Source organism: Dendrobium catenatum, unplaced genomic scaffold, assembly GCF_001605985.2.
Source record: "Dendrobium catenatum unplaced genomic scaffold, ASM160598v2 original_scaffold_237497, whole genome shotgun sequence".
Lineage (NCBI taxonomy): Eukaryota > Viridiplantae > Streptophyta > Magnoliopsida > Asparagales > Orchidaceae > Dendrobium > Dendrobium catenatum.
The window spans coordinates 93,201-119,047 of NW_021555905.1; the positions used below are offsets into that span (position 1 = coordinate 93,201).

The following is a 25,847-nucleotide window of genomic DNA, read 5'->3' on the forward strand; positions in this document are numbered from 1 at the left end:
CTTTTGTAGCCCTAAATTCCAGCCCCGAGGGGAAATTATTACAAGCCGGCGGTAAGCCGGTAACTAATCTACAAATCCCTTCCAGTTTTTATAGCGGAAAGAATCTCGGAGCCAAAACCTCCGCGGCGGCAATGAACCATAGCCCTAACCTTCTCGACGAAGCCTTGGGTCTCACGGGACGTGGTTTTGGTTGTGGTGCTCTTTCGCAGGGGCGGGTCGTTCTGGTCGAAGACTGTGTCGAGACGAGCGGCGCTTTCGTCCTCCATCACCTTGTCAAGCGAGCTCTCTCCACCGACAGTGGCGGGAACGTGATCTTCATCGCCCTTTCCCACTCTTTCTCTCACTACGACCGCATCCTTCGGAAGCTGGTAAGCAAGTGTTGCGTTTACGCCCGTTTAGGGCTTATTTTTTGTGCGGCATTGTTGATTTTAGTCTCTCACCTGGGAAGGAATTCCCATAAGGAAGCGAACTGATGCAGCTAATGTGTATCTGAGGCACACCACATCTCTTTTTATGGCTCCACTAGCCCGTATCAGCTTATTTCTTTTTCTGTTTGCAAGTATACACTATCTTTATTTTATATGTTTGCTTAATTAGTTACGTACTACTGCTAGTAGCAGATGGCATTGCAAATATATAAATACAAAATGTATGTAAGAAGAGAACAGACTACTTTTAACAAAGAATCTTCCCTTATTACTTTACATTGCTTTAGTGGCTTGGTTTCCTTTCTCCGCTTTGCTATTTTCTCTATCAGCTTGGTATCAGAGTTAGAAATCTGGCGTAATGGCGGAGGGGAGCAAGCAAGCAACCACGGAGGACAAGTGTAGTTTGGAGGCATTGTGGCTCGCTCAAAGCAGCATCTCCAAACAGCTAGATGACCTAATTACCATTTTCTTTCGTTATACAACTGAAATGCATAATGAGATTTGACGGATTCGGGCAGCTACCAACCCAGTAACCTGCCAACCTGTTCCGGCAACCACACTGGTACAGCGTGCTTCCTCCTACCCTGGAAGGTGTCATCAAAGAGCCCAACTCCCTAGCATTGCATTTACGTTCCCCATCAGGAACTATTTGATTCCACCGAGGAAAAACATCATCCGTTTTATGACCGACTGAGGCACCATCAGACACATCACCAAGGGTATGAGGGTTTTCGTGTCAAGTTGGATATTCCAACCTTTGATGGGCGGCTTCACTTAGAGGATTTCTTAGATTATGAAAGGGCGGTCAATACTTTCTTTGAGTACATGCAAATTATACCAGAGAAGCAGGTCAAATACGTTGTGTGTCGGTTGATGGGAGGAGCCAATGCTTGGTGGTTGCAGTTGCAAAAAAGTTGCGAACGAGAAGGTAGGGATCCTGTGAAAAGCTAGCTTCACATAAACAACTCCTTAGAAGTCATTTCCTACCCATTGATTATGAGCATATGCTCTATTTGCAATATCAACATTGTAGGCAAGGACAAAGACCTGTTAGTGAGTATATTGAAGAATTTTATTGCCTCAGTGCCACAACAACTTAAATGAAACAAAAAATCAGTTAGTCGACTGATATTTGGGTGTTTGAAGGATAATATATAGGACAAAGTGGAGCTTAACTCAGTTTGGTCCTTTTCCCAAGCAGTGAACTTTGCATTAAAGCATGAGGTGCAGCTTCAACAACAGTCCCGTAGCTATTTGGCTTGGCGCTCGTTTGGGGAAGGTTCGATTGAGGGGGGGGGGGGGGTGGGGGGGGGGGGGGGTCAAAATATTTTGTGTTTTAATTTTGGTGAGTTTGTTTTTTCTCAACTAACAATTAGCTCATAAATGCTTAGCCACTACTTATTAAGCTCATAAATTGAGGATTATTGAGATTCATTCCCCCCTATGTGGCCCTTTGATTTCCTCCCCCTGGTTCCTTTCCCCTCCCCTGCGTCTCTTCGATTTTCTTTGCCTGGTTGTTGTTTCGATTCCCCTGGTTGCTGGCCGTTCATCCCATTTCCCTGGCTACTGTCCTGATTCTCTATGAAGCCCGATCCTCTCCCCCTTTGCTTGCCTGTTCTGGTTCCCTTTGGCTGCTGTTTCGATTCCCTGAGCAGCCTTTTTACAGTTTTTATGTGGATGTTTGGGTGCTATTTTTGGACTGAATGTTTGGCCTTCCATCTCCCATTATTTGATTAGTTTAATTGGAGGAATAAAGTTACTGTTTGGCTGCCTTTTGTCACCTATAAATATGTGATGTTTAAAGAGTTTAGAGAGAGTTATGTGACTAATTTTTGGAAGCCAAAACTTGCAGGTTCCTTCGTGGAAAAGCTTGCGAGCTTGTTCCATTCCTCTCCCTCTAGGAAAGTTTGCGAGCTTGTCCTCTCTTCGTCTCGACTTCTAACCTTTCTTCTCGCCGCAAGCGACCACCCCACCTGTATCTTTCTTCTAAACGATTGACAAGCTTCTTTAGGTGTCGTTTCTTTGTCATAAAGTTGTATGCATGATTTTTATAACATTAAAGTTGTATTTTGTTTTGTTCAAGTGTTGTCGTTTTGTCTTATGTAATTTTATTTAAGTTTTTATGTCGATATATGGTTGTAAGTTTGAGACCTACTTTGTATTTCTTTTGTTTGCAAAAAGTAGAGTTTTTTTCTAATTTTTGCTTGCATCAATTTTGTATCAGAGCCTAGATTTGTGTATTCCTAGGTTTTTTTTAAGTGTCTAGAAAAATGGAAAAAGGCAAAAATATTGAGTCAGAAATTCAGCCAAAAGGTTTTGAAGAAAATATTCTAATTGATAGGTGGATTCCGACGAAAGGAAGTTCAATAGATCCCCTACATAATGAACTATACAAACTTCAGTCGAAGATGCATATGTGTACGGAGAAATATATGAAGAAAAAGAAATTGCTACAAAAACAATTCAAGAAAGAACATGAGATTATTCTAAAAAGGTATGAAGCAAAGATTCAAAAGCTAGATGCGCTTCCTTCGTCTCCTCGGAATAAATCTAAAGCAACCTCATCGGGAGATGAACTTCCTCAACTAGAGGAGAATTGATGTAGTTAGGGGGGGGGGTCAAAATATTTTGGGTTTTAATTTTTGGTGAGCTTCTAAATTCAGCTTATTAATGCTAAAGCTACTACTTTTTCAGCTCATAATTTGCAATTAATTGGGTTCATTCCCCCTCTCTAAATGGCTCTTTGGTGCCCCTTTTTTGTTGCCTATTCCTTTCCCCTTCCCTATGTCTCTTCATTTTTCCCTCATGGTTCCGGCTCCCCTGGCTGCTGGTTTCGATTTCTTGTGCTGTCCCTTCGGTTCCTCCCCTGGTTGCCTATCCTGTGACTGCTTTTTCTCGGTTTTCTGTGTGGCCTTTTCGGGTGCTGTTCTGGAATGATTTCTAGCCTTTCATTTCCCTTACTTGATTGGTTTATTTGGAGGTGTTTTATGGTCTTTTTGGCTGCCCCTTTTCTCCTATATATAATATATGTTTTATAGATTAAATAGAGAGATTATGATGTTATTTTTGGAGTAAAAAAACCAGAGGGTTTTTTCTTCCTTCTTTGGGAAAGCTTGCGAACTTGTTCCGTTCTTCCTCTCCTTCTAGGAAAGCTTGCGAGCATATCCTCTCTTCGTCTTGGGCTTCTTACCTCTTTCTTCTCTCCGCAAGTTCGACGCCATCTGTATCTTTCGTCTCAAGCAAAGAAGAGCTCCTTTAGGTGTTGTTTATGTTTGTGTTTGTAAGCGTCAAAAGTTGTAAGTGTCTTTCTATTATAAAAGTGAAGTTGTTTTTTGGTTTAATTGTTGTATTTTATTATTTTGGTGGCATTTTGGAGGGTGTCCTAATTTGTATGTAGTTTTTAGGAAGATTTTTCTTTTGCTTGCAAAAATTAGAGTTTTTACTAATTTTTGCTTTCATCATTTCCTTTCTCTGCTTTGCTATTTTATCACGAACTATGGCAATCTAAATTGAAACTGAAGTTCATTAAACCTTAATTGACATTTCATCTCTTGCATACTTCCGGGAGTATACATGAATTCTACGTGTGGAAGTTTTAATCTTTCTCCCTCTCCCTGTAGATATTGTGCCACGGTGAGCATCATGATTATTCTTTCCTCCAAGTAATAATAAAGATTGAAGTTTCAGAGCTAGATATCTCTAGAGCCATCACTTTGTGTTACCCTTTTTGTTTGAAATTGTAGGGCGGTTATCGAGTTTAATTTAATTTAGTTGTAGTTTCCTAATACCTTATTCTTCAAGTGTATTGTCAGCTTTTGTTTTGAGCCTTCAATGATGGTCTAAGTGGATACTGGTTGGTTTATTACAGCATGAACTGACACTAGATTGTTAGAATTTGGCATAATTTGATTTATTTTGTTTTGCACGGTGACAGCTGTCAACTTTTCCACTATCACCCCAAACAACTTAGGTCTCCCCATTCCTGGCTTATGTTCTTCTTGTGGCAATTAAATTGGATGAATTTATTAAGTTATGTTGATTCTTTCATATAGTACGTGTAACATTTCTTTTTTGTTATTTATTTATTTTGTTTAATTGATATTTTTAAATTAGTAAATTACAAAAATATATTTTTCAAATCCTTTTTATTCTAAGAATTCAACACTCAAAAGGTCTTGCAGTTCTCTGAGGAGAGATGAAAAAAAAAAAAAAAAAGAATCAGTGCTTTTGATTTTTCTTTATCAGTTATAATGATAATATATTAAGCTTGCATGATGGATTCACCTTCCTAAACAAGATTTCCAGTGGACTCCTATGCAATAACTCTTGTATTAAGAATCACAATGGTTGGATTAGTCACTGTGTAGCTAGAAAAAAAATATATGAGCAATATGACAATATGTATTGGACTTGAATATGTTAACCCATTAGGAATTCTCCAAGCTTTATTTTAGTTCGTTAGATTGTCTTTTTCTTTCCCATATATTCAATAAAAATGAGTATTGATCATACAAATAGGCCTTGTCTGAGAGAGGGTTTTTTTGCCTTTTCCTTTTAGAAAAGGCGAAATTATTTTTTTGCTCGCTGTTTGTATGTGACGCTTCTATACTTTTTAGGGAACTTCATTTTTCTGCTGTTTTGAGAAGCTTTTTGATATTTGCTTCTCCGTTAGAAAATTCCATTCCCTTAACCAACGTTGCTAAAACTACCTTTTACAAAGGGTACCGGATAACCAAACAAAGCTCTAATGTCTAAACTTCTTAAAACGCAAATCTAAGACAAGTATACAACAAATTCGAGAACAAGGAAACACTTATATTTTCAAAGCAATCTATTTTGATATGAATAAAGCAGTGATCAGGTTATGATTATACTATATGGAGTAAAGTTGAATAGGAACATATTGCGGTGCTATATTATATCTTGAACTGGATAAATTTCCTGTTGCCTTAAAATTATGAGGTTCAATAGCCGCTTACCAACGCCTATGTTGTTGTCTTCTTCGATGAAGTTTTGAATTCTTGACCAAAAGCATGTATAACAGCATTCATGTTGTTTATCTCTGATTTGTTATTCATCAAACCTTACACTTGATTATTACGTATATCACCTCCAATTCTGATTCAATTTTTATTAATTTAATAAAATATATTTTAATATTATGATTACTGCAAATTTGTGTTTTTCCTTCAATTTCTTGTAGTTTCTACTTTGCTTAAAACTGTATATTGTAATTAACCTTTGTTTGCTAGTGCTCTTTAACTATTCCAAAAAAGGGTATACTATAGTCGTGATTTTTTGCTATTTTGGCATCTTTATTTTCTTGAATGCCATACAGATAAATCATTGTGTGTATGCATTTATTTTTGTTTGTATCTATGTTGGAGTAGTTCTAATATTAGCGAGACATTTTGCTTGAAAGATTTTCTTCTAGAATGTAAACAATACATCTTGTGAAGCGTTGCTTTTTGCTAGCCGCAGTGCTGCGTATTATCTTGCGGTTTATGGTTTTTTTTCTTAGGATTCCAAGTTCTTGGACTGTATCTCCTGAGCTAGTTTTTTTTAGGACCAATGGTCATATGTTAGTTTTATGTTTTATGACTATGGTCAATAAAAATTTTCATTACCTCACATTTTATGCCAACAAGGGGCCTTCTAGGATATTGCATGACCGTTTTAAGGGCACAGTTCTAACTCAAAATGTATAAACAAATTTAGAATGTTTCTCTTAAGTTCAATTTGAGTAAAAGATGTATGACATTTGGTGCTAGCTATATATGCTAAAATCTTCATTTTAGAAGTATAGGCAAGCAATTGGATTGTCTTTGTGAATTTGGAGTTGTAAATGTTTGTCTATATTTAGCCATGGTGGTTGATATAGAAAGCATAGAAGATGCACAGGAAAATAATTGGTAGTTTATAATATCAAAAATGAAATATTACAAATAATATTATGTGAATCATGAGTTTATGCAATGAGTAGTAAGAAAGGCAACTAACCTTTGTATGATAGGTTTCAAAATTAGATGCTTTTTATACCTCTATGACAGCAAGGACTTTTCCATGGGTCGGCCTTCACTTGCAAGTTAGTACAAAGAAGTGCAAAGATCGAGAGGCAACAAGCAATTTATGAGAGCCACCCTTCCAACCATTTCTTCTTTTCCTCCAAATATATTAAGGAGTGCCCACTATTATGCACCAAAATGTCCACAATGCTCTCAAGTGTGCGAACCCACAAAACAGCTCACACATGTTCTCTACGCGATTGCACAATCTCTGAACACTAGCAATTCAGTTTGCACTCACCTATAGCTAAGAGATTTCACTTACACCCTCTTCGCGTGTGCAGTTACAATATGCACTTGTAATACATTTTGCACTTGCTCACAACCCTCAGCCTCTTGCCTTGCCATCTACATGGCCGACCATGCCTATTTATAGTTTATAGGCATTGAACTGCCTAAGTTTGCTAGGCACTCTTAATGGAAATTGCTGCAACATGTGTTCAACCCATTTTTCATGTCTAGGCAACTGATGGTTAGCCTACTTTGTAGGTCTAAGCAACTTTTGGCGGCTTGATTGAATTTTGTTGCAATTGCAAATGCCATTTTGCATGCTTATGCAACAACTAGTTAACTAAGGTTTTACTAGGGGGAATTTTTTCATAGCTTTGTTTTCTAGAAAGTTGTCATTGCTCTTTTTGGCTATATGATTCTTATAATTTTTATTAAAATTATGTTATGAGAAGTAGCTTTTTACAACTAGGGGTTTAAAAATAACAAGGAAAAATAGCTAAATAAAAGTGTGACAGCAGTCCGAAAAGTAAACCAACGAAAAAATTGCTCCAAATAGACCTTAGATATACTTGAGTGTGGTGGCTGTAAGCAAATTGATGTTTGACTTTATCAAAAAAGAAAACTCTATAAAGCTCATCATAATTAAAAAAAAAAAAAACTTTTGCAACAATAATTCTAGAACTAATTTTGCTGGCAATTGGAGCCACCCCAAAGGGATCTTAAGTCTTGCATATGCCCTTGCATATTTTGCAACTGCAGCCCTGCCATTTGATTGTAACACCACTGGCTTGCTAGCACAATCAATGATTTTTTTGTAGCATCACTAATCATAAACGTAGCACCACTGTTAAACATACGAATGCAGCTTTGTTTGGCCATGCATATCCAACAAATGTTGATGTTGCTTAAGCCATTTCGCCCATCTCACGTCATTAGTGGCCTGTGTATACATGGCCAACCTCTTGTAATCATAAAATTGCTTTGAGGTATTATATTTTTCCAGTCATCCACTTCCACTTTACCAAGACTTCTGTCTTATGGTTGGTTTAACTTTTACTCAAAAGAGTCTATGGTTAAGCATCCTTGCTCCTATTCATATACTTCAAATCTCCATGGAAATATTTGAGGTAACTGATAAGAATATGAGATCCCCTTAGTTTATCTTTGATAACTTTGATTGATAAGCCACTTTCCACACCTTTCCCACAAATTCAAAGGCACTTGTACCACAAAATCAGCTCTTGATACACTATTTTGCTGAAATCTTCTTTCGTATTTGGATGTTGAGCTCTAAAGTCTGTCTTCTCGTGATCCTATGCCTTGTCAAGCAATTCCCTGACACCTCATTTTGACCCCCTATAGTCAATCTAGAGTCTAACAGAGAGGAAGAATCTGAACATACCTATCTCTTACTAATACCTATCCTGAAATACTTCTATCAGAACCAAGTGAGTTGGAAATAGTCAATTCAAACTTTTCCAAAACTTCAAAATTCTCAAAACTTAAGATTAGAATCAATATTTCATAACTGGAAGCATATTTAAACACATTTTGTAAACACATAAAGTAAAATACAAAACTTTACTAATCTTTTAAATAACATTTATATACTCAAAAGTGTCTGTACAACTTCTACTTTGACCTCTATGTATAAAAAAATATATGTATACAAAAAGTGCAGTTAACCTTCTTGCCTAGTGCCCCACTGACTTCATCCCATTTATTGTAGTATAACCACTACTAATGAGTTAAATGTCAATTAAATACACAAATATTGTAGAAGAAAGATAAACATAGTTGCAGTCAATTAAAATATACGAGAATTTCTATACTAATCATAAGCTATACAAGATACTAACGTATGTTTAGCTTTCCACCCTTCATGTTCTGTGTAGTGTTCAATACTTTAAGAAAGTAATATAATGACTATATACTACTAATTCAGGGTTTGGTCTGAATTTTCGCAACTTTTAGAATTGAGGGCTGCTCTCTCCTTCAAGGTTGGTCCGAATTCCCAACTTTTAAAAGTGAGAGAGAGTAGGATGCCTTCTGTACGGCTTCCCTAAGGCTTATATTGTTAGGTCTTTCGCCTTTATTTGTGCGGGCCTATCCCCCATCTACGACTTATCTCAATTACCTTTAATTTTCGTAAATGTGTATATTTTTTTACCCTTCATTTGTAATATCTTTCTAAAGCATCACAATTCAACATCACAGTTTACTAATAATATAAAACATGCTAAAATATACAACAACATGCTAGATGTTACCTGCTAATTGTAAAATGATTGTTACTACACTTTACATTAAGTACAAAAAATGCTCCCATTTCCTACACTACAGGTTGGATATCTCACATTGTTCTTTGGCATAGGCAGGTGAATTTGTGCTCTTACAGTACTTGTCTCTTTTCCTCTTGTATACAACCTAAAATACAAGCACTTTTATGCATGCATGCATATAAAAATAACACAACTTATATGAAAATTCTTAGAGGTTTACTTGAAAAGAACTCATTCAACCCAAAATCTCACCTCTTACTCCCTTTTGCCTCTCTACTTCCCTTCCTTTTATTTCTTTATTATTTTCTGAATTTCCTATCTTCACCTTACTGGTTTTTGCAACTACTGCAGCAGTCCTATACTAGCAACTTTATTCTTCTCTTTGCAATCACTTCTTTCAACACAAAACATAAATTTAAATAACCATTTATTTCAGCAGCACCACTTTCAACAATACAAATTTCAACCATAAAACCCTCAACAATGCAGATTTCAGAAATTCAACAATACAGATTTCAACCATACAACCTTCAACAATGCAGATTTCACAAATAAACAACTCAGTAATACAAATTTCAGCAAACATTACAGAATTCCTTTTAGCAACTACAGATTTGAGACCTGGACTTTATCCTCCACAGCAGCCTACAACAACACTGATTTCCTTATCTTTATGTGATGTATGTTCTGAATTTATCCTCCACAGTAGAGTACAATAGCAGCTTTGTTTTTTTCCTCCTCTTGCCCGCGGCCTTCAGTGGCTTCCAGTGATCCATATGATGAATGGGTGAGAGGAATGGAAGGGCTGATTGCTAAGTGCTAATATACTACTAATATAATATCTTAAGTCTTAACATTCCACTAACTAAATGCTCTCAATACCAGCCGTAGGATCAAATCAACGGTTGCATGCTGCTCTTAGTGGAAAAGTTGATGTTAGTGGAAAGTCACTACAATTAATAATTAACTTAAAATTGATTAACAGTTAATCATTTATTATGGCAAACGTTAAATAAATATTAATCACATATTTTTAAGCTATTGACTGAATAATTATATACTATTATATATCAAAATGCTTAGAATTTTAAATAGAATTTAATGAAATTAAATTTACCATTTTTTATTTATGTGGGCGAAAGTAGGATATAATTTTGGGAAAAATCGTAAGCTTATTTTGCCAAGATTTTGGGTATTATGTGAGGATACTTCCCGTTCACTAATGGGCCGCATCTAAAAGAGTTAATGATTGTTTTCCCAGCATCAATTCTAAGGAACTCTTTTGTTTCAAAAGAGTGGAGCAAATCGCAGATGAACTACACACAATCAGACATTATATGATAGCCAGGTGTTTTCATTGTTTCAACCTTCACTTGTAAGTTAGTACAAAGGAAGGGTGCTGAAGATCAATAGGCACCAAACATTACAGGTGTCACAATCCCTACCTTCTCTCTTTTCCACCAAATATATAAACGATTACACTCGTTATTAGGCAAATCTATCAAAATACCCATAAGTCTATAACCCTCTAATACAACACCAAGACAATGACTAATAACAAGATTACAATTTAAGACCCATCATCACAATTTGGGCCAGTTATCATTCAAAAACTCTCCATGCAAATCCATGAACATCCCATAATACTTTTAAAATTATGATAGAATGATTTAAGTGTTTCATTTAAGGCCACTTCATGGGTAGATGAGCCATACTAGTAAAAAAAGTAAATATCTTCTTAAATTGATTGATTTCAGAACCACTATATTTGCCATTTGTGGCTAATCAGAATTTTCATATATTTAAAAGTTTTTAATGTAATTAAAGTTTTTTATTTTCTTTTTTTTTAATGTTAGCACATATAATAAATCCATCTAATAATATTTTATTGGCTCTTAAGGCTTTCTAAAATTATTTAGTCTTGAAAAATAAATAGAATATTGCTTTTTTACTTTTGATTCATTGAATAAAAAATATTTTTTTCTTTTTAAATAAAAAATTTATTTAATGAATTAAAAGTACAAAGCTAAATCCTATTTATAGGCCTTTTCCAAGCCTAGACAACTTTGAAAAGTCTTAAGAATCAATAAAACATTATTGCATGGATTGATGACATGTCTTAATACTAAAAGAAAGAAAAAAAAAGAAAAAAAATAAAATTAAAAGCTTTCAAATACATGAAAATTTTCAGATTGGACACACGTGACATGTAGAGTGGTCTTGAAATCAATTAATTTATGAAGATCTTTGCCTTTTTTACTTGTATGATTCACCTATCCATCAATAAGCCTTGAATTAAGCTTTTAAATTATTCTACTATCATTTTAAATGTATTCTGGGATGTCCATGGGTTGCATGGAGAATTTTGTATGATGACTAACTCAAATTGTGATGATGACCATTAATTTGTGATCTTGTCATAAGCATTTATCTTAGTGTTGCATCAACTCTCCTCTTCTACAAGAACTCTTCTCTTGAAAAGTTAAAGAATATTAATAAGAAAAAATATAAATGCATCCGAATAAAGATAAATATATAAACATATGCAAAAAAAGCATCTTGATAACTATTTATTTGTTCAATAAAAGAAAAAATTCTAATCAAATCAATCCTATCAAAGGTGTAATATATGTTACCAAACCAAAGAAATACACCTAATGAATAGAGTTGAGAAAATAACTTTTTTCCATAATGTTAAAAAAATAAGCCAAAGAGAACAAGAAAAAGAACACCTTCATTGCAAGTTTGGGCAAACTCACCAAAGTTATTCCAACAAGATAAATGGATCACCAAATCTATCATCACATGCACAAGTTGATCTTCTTTGCTCATACCAATATGATGGACAATGTGGAGGGATGGAAGGGGAAACTCATGAATTATCCAAAGGTGATAGTTTGGACATGGGTCTAATTATTATTTTATAGGAAACTAGCTATCAAGCCATCCCAAAGGAAAAGAACAACAAACTATAAAAAAACTAACCAACAGTAAGGAAAACAACTTGAATTTACTCAATTCTTCACCATAAATATATGATATTAATATGATGTGGTGGTTAGTTTTTACCAAGTTCTTCTATTGAAAAAACTAGATGTTGTCACAAATTTTTTTTGGCTTTTGTAGCGAGTGACGTGTGCCTTCAAGCTCCTTAATCTTAACTTCGTTAGGTCTCTTTGCTCTGATACCAAAGTGATGTAGTGTCAATGGGATCTTTATGGTGAAGGTAGTAACTTGATTGGTGTTCCCTTAGGGTGGTGATGGAATGATTATTTTGGTGATGGAGAAACTTGAATTCAAGTTTTTGGACAGATTTGGGTCTGAAACTTCGAAGCTCCAAAAAGATAGGTTTTCCTTGAAGAAAAATAATGAGAAACTCCAGGTAAAAGGTTTGGGATGTTAGGTAACTAATCATGATGTTTTTATGAATTTTGGATAAGTGGTTGAGACGTTATGAAACTTTTAACTTGATTTTTCATTGCAGGAAATTACTTATATTGAAACTTTGACTATGGTATATTAGGGGTGTTAGGGAGTTAAGACCTTTGAAGGTTTTGAGAGATTTGTGGGGCTATTTAGGAGAGTTTTGGAGAGTTTGGATATGTTTGGGGGTTAAGGGATACTAAGTTTGAGGCTAAATAGATGGCATGAAAATTGTACCGGGAAAGAGGAGAAAAAAAGGTAGGAAGAGATAACTAAGGACTCGCCAAAGCCTTCGACAATCAGCCACCAAGGTTCACCAATGAGTAGAACAACTATCAAGCATTTCCCCACAAAATTTGCACAAGCAAAAAATAAATTTTTATTCAATGAATCAAAAGCATAAAGCAAGGTCCTATTTATATGCCTTTTCCAAGCCTAGACAACTTTGAAAAGTCTTAAGAGTCAATAAAATATTATTATATGGATTAATGAGATGTCGTAATACTAAAAGTAATAAAATTAAATTAAAAGCTTTCAAATGCATGAAAATTCGGATCGATCATAAATAACAATAGAGTGTTCTTGAAATCAACCAATTTATGAAGAGTATTTGTTTTTTGACTTGTGTGACCCACATATCCGTTAAGGGGCCTTAAATTAAACTTTTAAATCATTCTATCATGCAATTGTTTGTCTGTCCACCTTTCAACGTCTAGGAAATTGTTGCAACAGTTTTTACCTTGACAAAGTGTTGCTGCAATTGCTAGCGCGACTTTGCATGCTCATGAAACTACTAGTTGAATGAGTCTTGTACATGCACTTGAATGTTTTGCAACTGCCAACCCATTCTGTTTGCTCGCAGAACCACTGGCTTGCACATGGCAGTACTGGTTTGCATGCAACATTTGTATTGTGTGCACTGTCAACAATATGAAGGCTGCTCTGCTTTGCTGTGTACATCAAATGTTGATGGTGCTCAAGTCACCTTGCTTGTCTCGCACCATAAATGTCTTGTGTATGCCACTTGGCTGTAAGGCTGACACTATTCGTTAGCCATATATCAAAGAGACTTAGCCAGGGGACTAACTGACATCAGGCTATTTACTAAAAAAATGGAGAAAATGCACCGCGTTTGTTGTGTGATAGAAAAGTATTCCTCAAACTTAAGGGAAAATTCTATAAGATGATGGTGAGACCTGCTGGCCATTAAAAGAGAAGCATAAAATTAAGTTAATTGTTGCAGAGATGAGGATGCTTAGGTAGATGAGTGGCTTCACTCTTAGGGATAGAATGTGAAACGAGTGTATACATGAAAAAGTTGGAGTAGCACCAATGACATATAAGATTAAAGAGAGTTTTCTTAGATGGTTTGGTCACATAAAAGGTTGGCCTTCCGATGATCCAATTCGGAGAGTAGATTGCCTATATTAAGAAAGGTATAAGTAAACCTAAAAAGGCTAGGTTGGAAAGTATTAGAAATGACCATTTTTAATTAGATGTTAATGAAAATATAACCAGAGACAAAGGATTCATGTAGCCGATATCACATAGAGGGTAAATGCTTGATGTTGTTGTTATTGTTAGGCAAGAGAAATGTGATTTCGATATTTTGATAACAAGTTCTAAGGGTGAAGATAAGAGAATATTATTTAAAGGCAAAGGCAGGGGTGTAAAATCAGGTTGTGGGTCGGGTTGACCCGCTATTGTTTGACATGACCTGTTTTTGTAGACATGTCAAAAATTCCAACCAGGGCTCGACCCATATGGGTTACCAGGTTGACTCGACCGGACCCGCGAACCTAGAACACAAATTGTGCTAGCCTGTGCTGGGTGAGGATGAGCGGACTGCGGTGTAAGCACAGATTGTGCTACAGACTGCGGGCGGCTGCAAGCGGACACAATCAGGGTGCACACGAGCGAGTGCAAACTGCAGGCAGATGCGAGTGGGGGATTGCTTTGTGGTGAGGTTGTTTGTGGGTCAACCCGAGTTGATTTCAGGTTTCTGTGTCAACTCAAACCCGACCCGATTTTATAAACGGGTCGACAAACGAAACCCGAACCCGACTCATCTGGCAAATGGGTTAACCCAAACTTGATATTTTTCGGGTTGGGTCCGGGTCGGATTTTTGGTCGAGTTAAATATTGAAACCCCTAGACGAAGGTGACCATGATTGATTGATATATTAATTGGACTTGTTGATGGTTTGTCTTTATTACAATTTGTAGTGGAGGGAGAAAAAGTTAAAAGAAATTTTGCAAAGATACACTTTTAAGGAATGACAAAAATCAATACTATGATATAAGAGTACAAAAAGAAACAAATTTTGCAAAGAGAGCAGTAAGCAAATAAAATTACATCTCTTGATTTCTATGCTAGGTTATTTACAAAAGAATAGAGAAAGGAAAATATTAAATAGCTTAAGAGAAATGATATTTAGAAACTTTGGTCAAGATATATGATTTAGGCCTCGTTTGAGAGGGCATTTTTTTGCCTTTTCTGTTTAGAAACGAAGAAATTATTTTTTGGTCGCTGTTTGGATGAGACACTTCTATAGAAATGCTTTTTAGGGAACTTCATTTTTCTGTTGTTTTGAGAAGCTTTTTGATATTTGCTTTTCCATTAAAAAGCTCCATTCTCTTAACCAATATTTCTAAAACTACCTTTTACAAAAGGTACCGGATAACTAAACGAAGCCTTAATGTTGAAGATAAGAAACTTTAGTTAAAGGTAAAGACGTGAGTGAATGATGGATAATTTGTGAAATAATTAAGTTAAATTTATACTATAGTTCTCAAACTTGGTCTATTGTAAAGAATGACATCATTTTTTAGCTTTAATGAATATTTTCTGAATATTATGTTTTTTTTATAAAATTTTTCTCAACAGCTTAATGATTATTTAATTTAAATTCTCTCTCAATACTTCTTCTACTAGCGATTCAAAAGTACCTGAATTTGCATCCAATAGAACTCTTAAGAGCTAAGAGCTTGCCAACTATATCGTGAAACTTGTTGATAGGGTTTCTTGGAGGGATCCCACTAAGTGGACTTCCTTCAAAGTCGATGCATTGACATGATCCGACTAAGTGGGATCCCACATTCGAGATCTTTTTAGCTCAACTATGAGAAACTATAGGATATTAGTGAAATAAATGCTCTTTCTTAGTTTGTTTGGACAAGAGTTTTAATTAAATATGCTTCAGTCAACTGAATCATCTTAGATATTTAACCATCATTATATTATAAAATTTGATAAAATTTTAAAACAAAGGTAAAATTACCAATATTTGGCTAAATCTAATGAAATTAATAGAGTTTAGTACAATTATGGTTAATTAATTGGGTTATCTTCATTAAAACTCTAAGGAAAAATCTATTGGTTTCATTGAACCTTTGTAAAATTATTTGGGTTTCTATAACCTAAAAAATTTTCCATGATTGATGCAATTTAGTAATTCATCATCAAGCCCAATCAAATTTCCCAAGTTCTAGATAACCTTAGTAAATTTATATTATTTTTTTTTAGTAAATTTATAATAGTTTGTTCAACCTTAGTGTATTTGTTAGGGTTCAAAAATCATTAGAATTTTTTCATGGTTTTTGTTTATAAAAAGTTGAAAACTTGAGCACTAAGTTACTAACAATGACATCCCTTTTACAACAAAGTTAAACTATATGGACTTTTATATACAAAAACAACAACATCAAGCCTTTATCCCATCATGTGTGGTTGGCTAATCCTTTTTCTTTATTGTGCAATGTTAAAAGTTAAATTCTCATTTAAATCTAATAAAGAAAGGTCATTCTAATATTTTCTAATCAAGTCTTTTTAGGTCTACATCTACCTTTTTTTGACATAAGTAAAATATAACACATCTACTTTCCTAACCTGGTCATCAGAAGGTTGCCGTTTTATGTGACCAAACCATCTAAGGCGACTCTCTCGAATCTTATCTTCCACTGGAGCTACTCTAACCTTTTCACATATATGCTCATTTCATATCTTGTCTCTAAGAGTAAAGCCACTCATCCACCTGAGCATCCTCATCTTTGCAACACTTAACTTAATATTATGCTTCTCTTTTAATGACCAACATTTTGCACCATAAAGCATTGTAGGTCTAACTACCATCTTATAAAATTTTTCATTATGTTTGAGGGGGACATTTCTATCAATAATGGAATGTTATGTTTCTTTTTGTTGTACATTTAATCACTTATATATATATATATATATATATATATATATATATAGACCTTTATATATATATAAAATACATGGGATTTAAGGACTAAGTTTTTATGAAAGAGAAAGTTATCAATAATGGAATGCTTGCGTGCGCGTTCATATATATAAATATACATACATGTTTACTCTAACTATTTTCAAGTGAATCATGTTTTGTTTCTTTATTGTTGTACACTATATTCAGGCGAGCTTGAAATCAACTCAAAATCAAGTACTTTTTAGTTATTTGGAGTGGAGTTTTGACTCTTCTCAATTTTTGATAGAGCTAAATCTCAGATCACATTTTTTATTATTTTTAACAACCATAAGCATATTTTACATTATCGTAATAATATGAAATCCAATAATTATTAATGTTGAAATGTTAAGAGATATTTAATTGTGACATTTTTGCCTTTTGGACTTATCATATTAAAGAATGATGATATAAATGGTGGCATAAAAATTTTGCTAAAAGATATGTGGGTGACATGGATACATGCTTTAGGATTCTAGTGCATTAATAAAATATTATGGAGATTTAAAATAAATTCTATGAAATTACAAATAAATCAACTATATTTATCCAAGTGTTATATAACAAACGAGTCACTTATAGCCAACTTATGTATGAAAAAGTGAGAATTTTAAGATAAATCTATGATAATTTAGAAGAGATAGTATGAGAATGTGATGGACTGGTCGATTTGATTAGGATGAAATTAGGAAGTTTTCTAATAAAGAGGTAGCTATTTTGGAAGGTTATTATTCGAAAGGGAATTGTTTAGGAATGTTTAAATTATAATTGGGAGAAAATTATTTAGGGCAAGAGATATTTTGAATTTGAAATTTAAGATAGAATTATTTAGGGAAAAGGAGGAAGATTCAAGGGGAGATTGTTTAGAAAAGTTTTAATCACAATTAGGAGGGAATTAATTAGAAAAATAAATCTAATTTGAATACAAATATGAGAGGGAATTATTTAGAAAAAGCGGGCTGATTTGGGAGGGAATTATGAGAACCTATTTAAGGCTAACAATAGGGTGATTTCAAGATGATGTTTTGGAGTTTGTTGAATTTAATTTATTCTTAGGTTAGTTGGAACATTTTTAAAATTCTGAATATTTCTTTAATAACTCTGATATTGCCAAGGATAAGGAAATAACTGATGGTCTTTATTAATGTATTCAAAGATTATCTCAAGATGTAGTTAAAGAAGATAAAATCAGTAATGAATCAAGTTTATACATTAGGGGTGAAGGACTATTTAGTATTTCTCCAGTTGTAAGACAAAGAATTATCTGATCTCCATGTATTATTATTTACAAAAAAAATTAAGACTGATTTGCAAGTATATAAAGGAAGATCCAAAAAGGCATTTCGGGAATCGATATTGAAAAAAAATTCATTTCTTCCAGTTGATTCATGGTTGGCATATGGACAAGGAGCTCCCAATTTGCTATCAAAGTCCTAAGTCTAAGATGTAGTTTATTTATATGCGAACGCAATTGAAGTATTTTTGAACATGTAAGTATTTTACAATATATGTGTTGCTTTTTTATATATGTTCATAATATAGTAATGTAATAATATTTTAATTGCAGCGTCATAGCAAACGAAGAAGCAAATTGGATCATGGTTGCTTAAAGGATTTAGTTTATGTGAAATATAATAGAGCACTGATTCAGAGATTCAATCATCGTGATGTGATTGATCCTATTTCTTTGACTGAGATAGATGATGCAAATGAGTACTTAATAGGAAAATTAGATGATGATTTTGATGAAGAAAATGACTTTATTGTTGGAGAGGAAAATTTAACTTGGACAAGTGTTGCTAAGACTACTGGTGTTTATGATAAAAGCTATAATATTTGTGAAAGATCGAAAGGGAAAGAGAGAATCTTAAATTAGGCATGATGTTGCTATTGAGAATGAGGATGAGGAGGGTGATGAAGAGGATTATGAAGTAGGAGACAATGTTGATGAAGATAATGAAGTTTTTTTAACATTTGCTGCTGATGATGATTCCAAAAAAGAGTATATTAAATTCTTATTTTATCTTTTAAAAAATATTGTAATATTCGAATTATGAGATATTTGGATGTTGCTTAGTCGAACTTATATATGTTATGGTTATTTTTCATTATTATGATAGCTTGTTTTTCATTTTTAATTATATTTCATATTCATACTTATTATTTTATAGTTCTTATATAGTTTGCGCCATGTTCAAAATGGCGTGCGCCTCGCCGTGTGCTATGCGCCATGATTCCAAAGGGACCTTTGCACCGTAGTGCGCCATTCGCCGTTAACAGGTATGGGGTGGTTTCAGGATGATGTTTTGGAGTTTGCTGAATTTAGATTATTCTTAAGTTATTTGGGCTCTAGCAGGCGGCTAGGGATTTGAAAGGGGCAAATCTTCCTCTACAATTGAATATCCAATTATATCTTACATTTTTTTTTATAGTTCTTTCAATACAAATTATTTTGGGGTATTTTTCTTCCCAATTTTTCATATTTCATTCACTGATTTTTGTGAAAAGTGCATCCACTTCCTATCAGAATGTTATATGATTGTTTGAGAGATTGTTGAAGCAATGGCACCTATCAAGTTTAAAATACTAAAAATTGTCTAAGTTGTTTTTCACATGTACAATGGAGAGTAGTTGATGAACCAGTTAGGTAGCTAAATAAAATTGTTTGAAAGAACAATACAACAACAACAACATCAAGCCTTTATCCCACTACGTGGGGTCGGCTACATGAATCCTTTTTCTCCATTGTGTCCTATTAAAAGCCAAATTCTCGTTTAAATCTAATAAAGAAAGGTCATTCCTAATATTTTCTAACCAAGTCTTTTTAGGTCTACCCCTACCTTTCTTAACACAAGTCAACTCTAATACCTCTACTCTCCTAACTGGGTCGTCGGAAGGCCGCCTTTTTATGTGACCAAACCATCTAAGGCGACTCTCTCTAATCTTATCTTCTACTGGAGCTACTCCAACCTTTTCACGTATATGCTCATTTTGAAAGAACAATAATGAAAAATATTCGGACCAAAGGTAATATTGTTTATGCGGTGTTTAAATCTGCACAAAAATAGAGTTGACACCCATAGAACACTCAACATAATTAAAGGAATCATGATTTGCATTGTAGTTATAGAAGCTTTTTTTAGCCATTTTCTGACATATGTGTATCCATAATACATCGAAATGTTACTTGGGTACTCATTCCTCTTTCCTTTATTACGTGTTGTTTCTAGAATTTTTTTAATGTTTATATATTCTGTTTGCTATGCTTTGGTAGAGGCGGGGATGAATCTTTTCCTATAATGTTAACCAGGGATGCAATCTTTCAATGCATAGGGAGCACAATAGGTTTCATTTCGTAGATATGCTTAAAGTGGAGTTTCCAAGTGAGTTGCAAGACAAATTGGCATTTTCATCATTTGTTCTGTTTTCCTTCATTTATTTTGTTAATAGCTTGAACTACAGGATAGTAAGCATGAATTTATTATGTTATGCTTGAACTATATAGATGAGATCCAGAAAAATGCCGTAGAACACGGACTAGTTGATTTGTATTCAAAGATCCTGAAGGCCGTAGAAGTTAGCTCCTCAGGGGACTACAGTAGGGCTCACATTTCTATTGTGATAGATGACCTGTCGATTTTGGAGATAGTTGCTCATGGTTCAGTGGATCATGTGTTAGACTTTCTGCACTATTGTATTACCCTTACATCAGAACAGGTTTGCTAAATCCCTTTGCTTATTTTATATGTTTTTAATTTTTTTTTCTAACACATGCTTTCTTTTTAGCGTGCTTCATTCTTCTTTCCTTAATCATGTATATTTCAGGATTGTTCACTGGTGATTCTGAATCATGAAGATATCTATCCAGAAATGGAAGCTCCAAGGCTTCTTTCCCATCTAATATACCTAGCAGATTTTGTTATAAAGGCAGAGCCACTGGTTACTGGCATAGCTGCTGATGTGCATGGACAGGTTTGCTTCAATTTTTCTGGTGTTTGCAGGTAGATAATTATTAATCACATGATAGTATCAGTGGTGATGATGACAACCACTTGTTTTGTGTAAAGACTTTCAATTAACCTTCTAAACTTCTAACTCGAATTTTAGTTCGCATATGGACCCAAATGCAATATATAGAATTTTGTTTTTATAATAAGAATAATATGAAAATATTATCAAGCCCGACAATTTACTTTTAGCTTGAATGGGAGAGAGCAGAAGATGCATCAGTTTTCTTTTTAGCTGTAAATCCCCATGCTTAACAATCTCATGAATTTTAATTTCCTGTAAATGTTATTGTGATGGTTGGATTGCCAATACTGCAATATATGATGTATTTTGGTAAATTCACATTTGATTATGCTGTGTTTCGATCCCTGCCAACATCTTTTGATTGTGAGAAAAAGTAGATGAGTGGCATTTCACATTATTACTTTACACTGTCAAAAGCATTGAAGGGCTTCACGAGCAAACATCTTCATAGCCAGTATTCTAGGTGAATAGAATTACGTATTCAACTTATGTTCTTCCTACTTCTAAGCTTCGCAATCAAACAAAGGTTTCTTAGCCTGTAAGTCAACAAGCAACCCTTGCCTATTACTGGCAGATTTCTCTTAGAAAAGCCAAAGCATCTTGATGAAAAAATCCGAACATGAGCAAATAGCTAGATTTAGGCGTTATCTTAATGCATGATCTGAGAAACTTCAATTTTCAGTTGATCAAAGGTTCTTACTGAACTTGACGGTTCACCAACAAATTCATGTATTTTGGTATCTCATTCTTGTGAGTCTCTTCTCTGCATGATGTTCACTCGAATGCCATAGAACCCTTCCCTCCTGTTCTCGATTGTTCTATGGTGAGGCTGATGACATGGTCAAACTGTGGAAATGCTGCGTGGTAATCTCTTTTCTTTGATTCTCTAGGATTAGGTTTGTTGATGTAACCCTTAATTCTTACATTTTATGCGGGAATTTTCGGCTTTTTCCTGGTTCTTTATCCCTTGAGGTATGGGATTGGGTTAGATCCTTATTGCTCAAGTGTCTTCTTCAGATATCATGAGAATCTTCAAATTTTCTTTATATTTATGTTTTTGAGTACTACATATATTATTGTGTTGTGAGTGTTTACTTGCTCTTGTGATACGGCGAATTCGTGTTTAATTTTCTTTAGGATTTGGTTTGGCTTGTTGTTAAATCTATGAGTTGAATCTAGAATCAAATTCTTGCTAATGCCTAGAGTTGGGCTGATGAGTATTGATCTTTAACTAGCCGGCTCTTACAATCCCACGATCTCCACATAACTCCCCACGTTCGCTCTTCACGGCACAAAAACTCCCTCATGCGGCACGATCCAAAGGCCCAAAAACATTCGAACTCTATTAGAACCGAGCACCTATTCTCGTCCTCTTTGCTCCGATCCTTACGTGCTTAGATGAAAGCCCCAGTCGCCATCCGCCTTAGCACGAATCCACGCGACAGACCCTCTCCGATCTCCTTCCTACGTATGTGTCCGATTCCGAGCAAGGCTAAAACCTTCGATCCGACCAAACTCACCGATTCCGATCTCTCAAGCCACTTGTCTGCCTCCCACACGTTCTATATGGGAACGAACGACTGATCTCCCGAGCCCAAACTTCTCGATCCGCCTACTGTAGACACGCTGTCCAGTCCCAGTCCACAATCCAAGCTCAATCGGGCTTCGCCTCTGGCTGAGCCCCTCTTTCACCGTCCACCTCATTAGGTGAATGCGACCTGCATCTGGCTGAGCCCTTTGTTCCCGATCTACCTTCTCCCATAAACGAAACCCACATCCGGTGCTTGGCCTCTCTGCTTCTTGAAACCCAAGTGATTGAGGAAGAAGAGAGGTGTATTATATGTTATAATTATTATTAATTAAAAATTATTAATAATAATTACTATAATTAATAATGATAAGAATGATTATAAAAAGGCAGGCCCCATGATCATCAATTGGAAGATCTGAAGACGCATTTCAAGGTTGATATATCCCCCGAAGCCCTCGGCCGTCTATTTGATCCAGTTGATCCGATCAAAAGGGCAAGCGCCCTCCCCAGCCTCCCCTCACAGGAAGGGGGTGCTGAAAGGCTACCGAAAATTTAGGAAAATACCAAATTTGCAAACAGGTGCTCGAAGGCCGATACCAGGGTTGATTCGCTCTCTCAAAGCTCTTGTCGTTGATTTGATCCAGCTGAGCATACTTGAAAGGGCAAGCGCCCTCTCGACCTCCTTTCATGGTGAGGGGGAGCCGGAAGGCTTCCGAAATTAGACGAGGAGGCTACCAAATTAAAAAATTGGAGAGTCCTAATTAATTAAACATTAATTAAACAATTTAAATTCATTAAAATATTAATTAATCAATTAATTAAATATTAATTATCATATTTAAAATAAAACTTAAAAAATAAATTCACTTAAATTAAATAAATTTACTAAACTTTAATTAATTAAAAAATGATGAAATTACAATTTAATCATAATTAATTAAAACAAATGAAAACCCTAATTAATTGGACTAATTGATTTAAAATTAAATCTTTAAATTTGAACAACCAATTTAATTAATAATCAAATTAAAATAACTAAATAATTTTGAAATACATTTAAAATTTAAACTAATGAGCTGAGCAATTAATTTTAATTTATGATTTAACTTTAATAAAAAATCATAATCTTCTTATTCTCTAGTGTTCGTTTCCTATGGACTTGTCCCATTATTTGTAAGGCCCATTTGCTTTGCAAATGTGTTGCATAAAATCGTAACAAAGGTGTTGGTCAATATGTTGAAGCCTCTTCTTCCTTGCAGTATTTCATAATGCCAATAAAGTTGATCTCTCTGACAATGTGACTGGTTCTTTTGAAATTGATCATAACAATAGGAGGGGAAGCAGTTGGGTCCATGGCTATCAAGCTTGGGTAGGAGCAAGGCATATGACAGAATGGAATGGTATTTTTTTTTAGGCATGCTTAGAAGGTTGGGCATCCGGTTAGGCTAGTTAAGCTCTGCACGATGACTGTAAAATATTCATTTATTGTTAAAGGTAGGGACTTTTGGGAACATACATCTAGATAGGGATATCTGCTAGGGTGATTCATTGTTGATTTCTCTCTTGATCATTTACATTGAGGCATTGTCATGCGTGCTTTAAAAATCTAAAAGGGATGGCCATTTCCCATTTGAATGAATTGTTGTTGCATCCAGGGGTGCATCGAAATACTCTTATTTGTTCTTTGCAAACGATACTTTGATTTTCAACCATATGTATGCCCTGTGGAGGCCAGAACCATAAAGGATATTACTGAACTTTATTCCAGGGCTTCATATTAGGTTTTGAATTTCCATATATCCTTGGTGGTGTTCAATCATAATTTAAAGGGGGCATCCCAACATTGTATTTTGAGCTTGCAAGAGGCTGCTAAACAAGATAGAAAAACGAAGGACTTGGAGAGATGTGCGAGAATGAGTGTATGAGGGCATGGCATCTGTAGGCAGACCGTCTTACAATTGTAGGACAGTTTGAAATGCTTTGAATTGCTTAAAAGATGGGCTTAGATGAAGAGTGAGTAGTCATGACCTTGCAACTTCAACTCTATATCTCAAGCTATATCTAAGGATGTAGTCGCTTTTAGGCTTGGAATATAAAATAGTCATAAAAAAAAGGAAAGAAAATCCATATGCATCACCTGCTGCCAATCTAAATCGATTAATGTTAAGAAACCCATCTAAGGACTGTTCTTTTTTGCCTGCGATCAATTATTCTTTCATTTTCGCCACCATATGAGGCTTAACATCCTCTTCCCTTCTAAAGCTTTCCAAGGAAAATTTTCCGCGCTTAGTTTTCCCTTGAAAGTATTAGCGCAATGATTTTATATGTAACAAAACCATGTTGTTTAATCTTTTTTCCAATAAGAAAATATAATGATGAATAGGATCCGTGGTGCTTATCATTCTGTTAGACCGGTCCAGAGAGGACCGGTCCAGCCGGTCCATAGAGGACCGGCTATAAAAGTTTACGGGAGAAGAAAACAGGCGGAGGGAGCCAGGGAGCCGGCGGACACAGCAGGGAAGCAATAGGTGGGGTCCACTTGTTTTTCAAATTGAATCTTGGAGCCAAAAGGAGGGGAAGCAAGGGCAATTAAGTCCTTTTATGTTATTTTTGAATTATATGCATTAAATAGGTAGAGAAAGGATAGATTAGGGTTATGTTGAATTTGCTTGTAGTTCTTTCTTGTTCTTCTTTGGTGGCTAGGCTCTAGATCGAATTCTAGAGATTGGGAGAGTGCGATCCTCCTCTCGAATAGAGGATCCTTGTATCTTTGCTATTTTCCTTGCATCTATTAGTAAAATACAAGTCCTTTCTCCACGTTTCCTGCAGTTTTTTTCTGTTTTTCTTCAGATTTGGGCTGTTTTCCTGCTGTGGACAGCGGTTGGATTTGTGATTTGTTGCCAGAGTGATTAGGAAATACTTGAAATCAAGTATTTCCTATCACATTCTCAATTTCTTTTGAATTCGAAGTTTTGTTTTAGAAGTCCTCTATAATAAACAAACTGCGCTCATTACAAACATTCAAATAAAATGGCTTTCCAGCTCAAAATTTTTTCTTTCCTCTTGTTTTTGCTGACTGGTTTTTTTCTCAGTTGACCGTTTTGAAGAAAGGAACTTTCAACGACAGCCAATACACAGACAAAGCGAGCAACTTTCACTTCCAAGTGAAGGAGAATGGAGTGGAATTATTTTTCCCAGGAACTCGATGTTAAACATGGCGTAAGTTTGATTCACCTGACAAGTTATGCCCTCACATTTTGTATATAAATATGCTTTCATTAACTTATTAGTGAGATTTTACAAAAAAAAAAAAAAAAAAGCTCGTTTCGGACGGCTTTTTTATTGCTTTTTAAAACAACCTTTTAGTATGAAAATTTTTAGTTCTAAAACTATGTTTTAGCTTTCTTATAACTTTATAAAGCAACTTTTTAGAATAACAATTTTTTGAACTAGAAAACTGGTTTAGACAGCAGTAAAAAAACTATCCTAAACGAAGCCTCGGATGGCTTTCTCACTGATTCTTAACGAAACTTTTTAGTACAAAATTAAAATTTTTATATTAAAAAGCTGCTTTAAGAAGCAGTGAGAAA

The 25,847-nt window shown here is 34.9% G+C and overlaps 1 protein-coding gene across 1 annotated transcript; it reads left to right on the top strand.

Moving 5' to 3' along the window:
- Positions 1 to 25,615, top strand: LOC110106774 (elongator complex protein 6). Its single transcript, XM_020836784.2, has 5 exons — positions 1 to 368; positions 20,005 to 20,077; positions 20,200 to 20,411; positions 20,520 to 20,666; positions 25,350 to 25,615. The coding sequence occupies exons 1-5, from the start codon at positions 132 to 134 to the stop codon at positions 25,467 to 25,469; spliced, it is 789 nt and encodes a 262-aa protein (XP_020692443.1). The 5' UTR covers positions 1 to 131; the 3' UTR covers positions 25,470 to 25,615.
- Positions 25,616 to 25,847: the final 232 nt, after the last annotated feature.

Coding starts and splice junctions, on each gene's coding strand:
- LOC110106774 (XM_020836784.2), top strand. CDS start 132: ATGAACCATAGCCCTAACCTTCTCGACGAAGCCTTGGGTCTCACGGGA. Junction 369..20,004: donor ACCGCATCCTTCGGAAGCTG/GTAAGCAAGTGT, acceptor AATGTTAACCAG/GGATGCAATCTTTCAATGCA. Junction 20,412..20,519: donor TTACCCTTACATCAGAACAG/GTTTGCTAAATC, acceptor TGTATATTTCAG/GATTGTTCACTGGTGATTCT.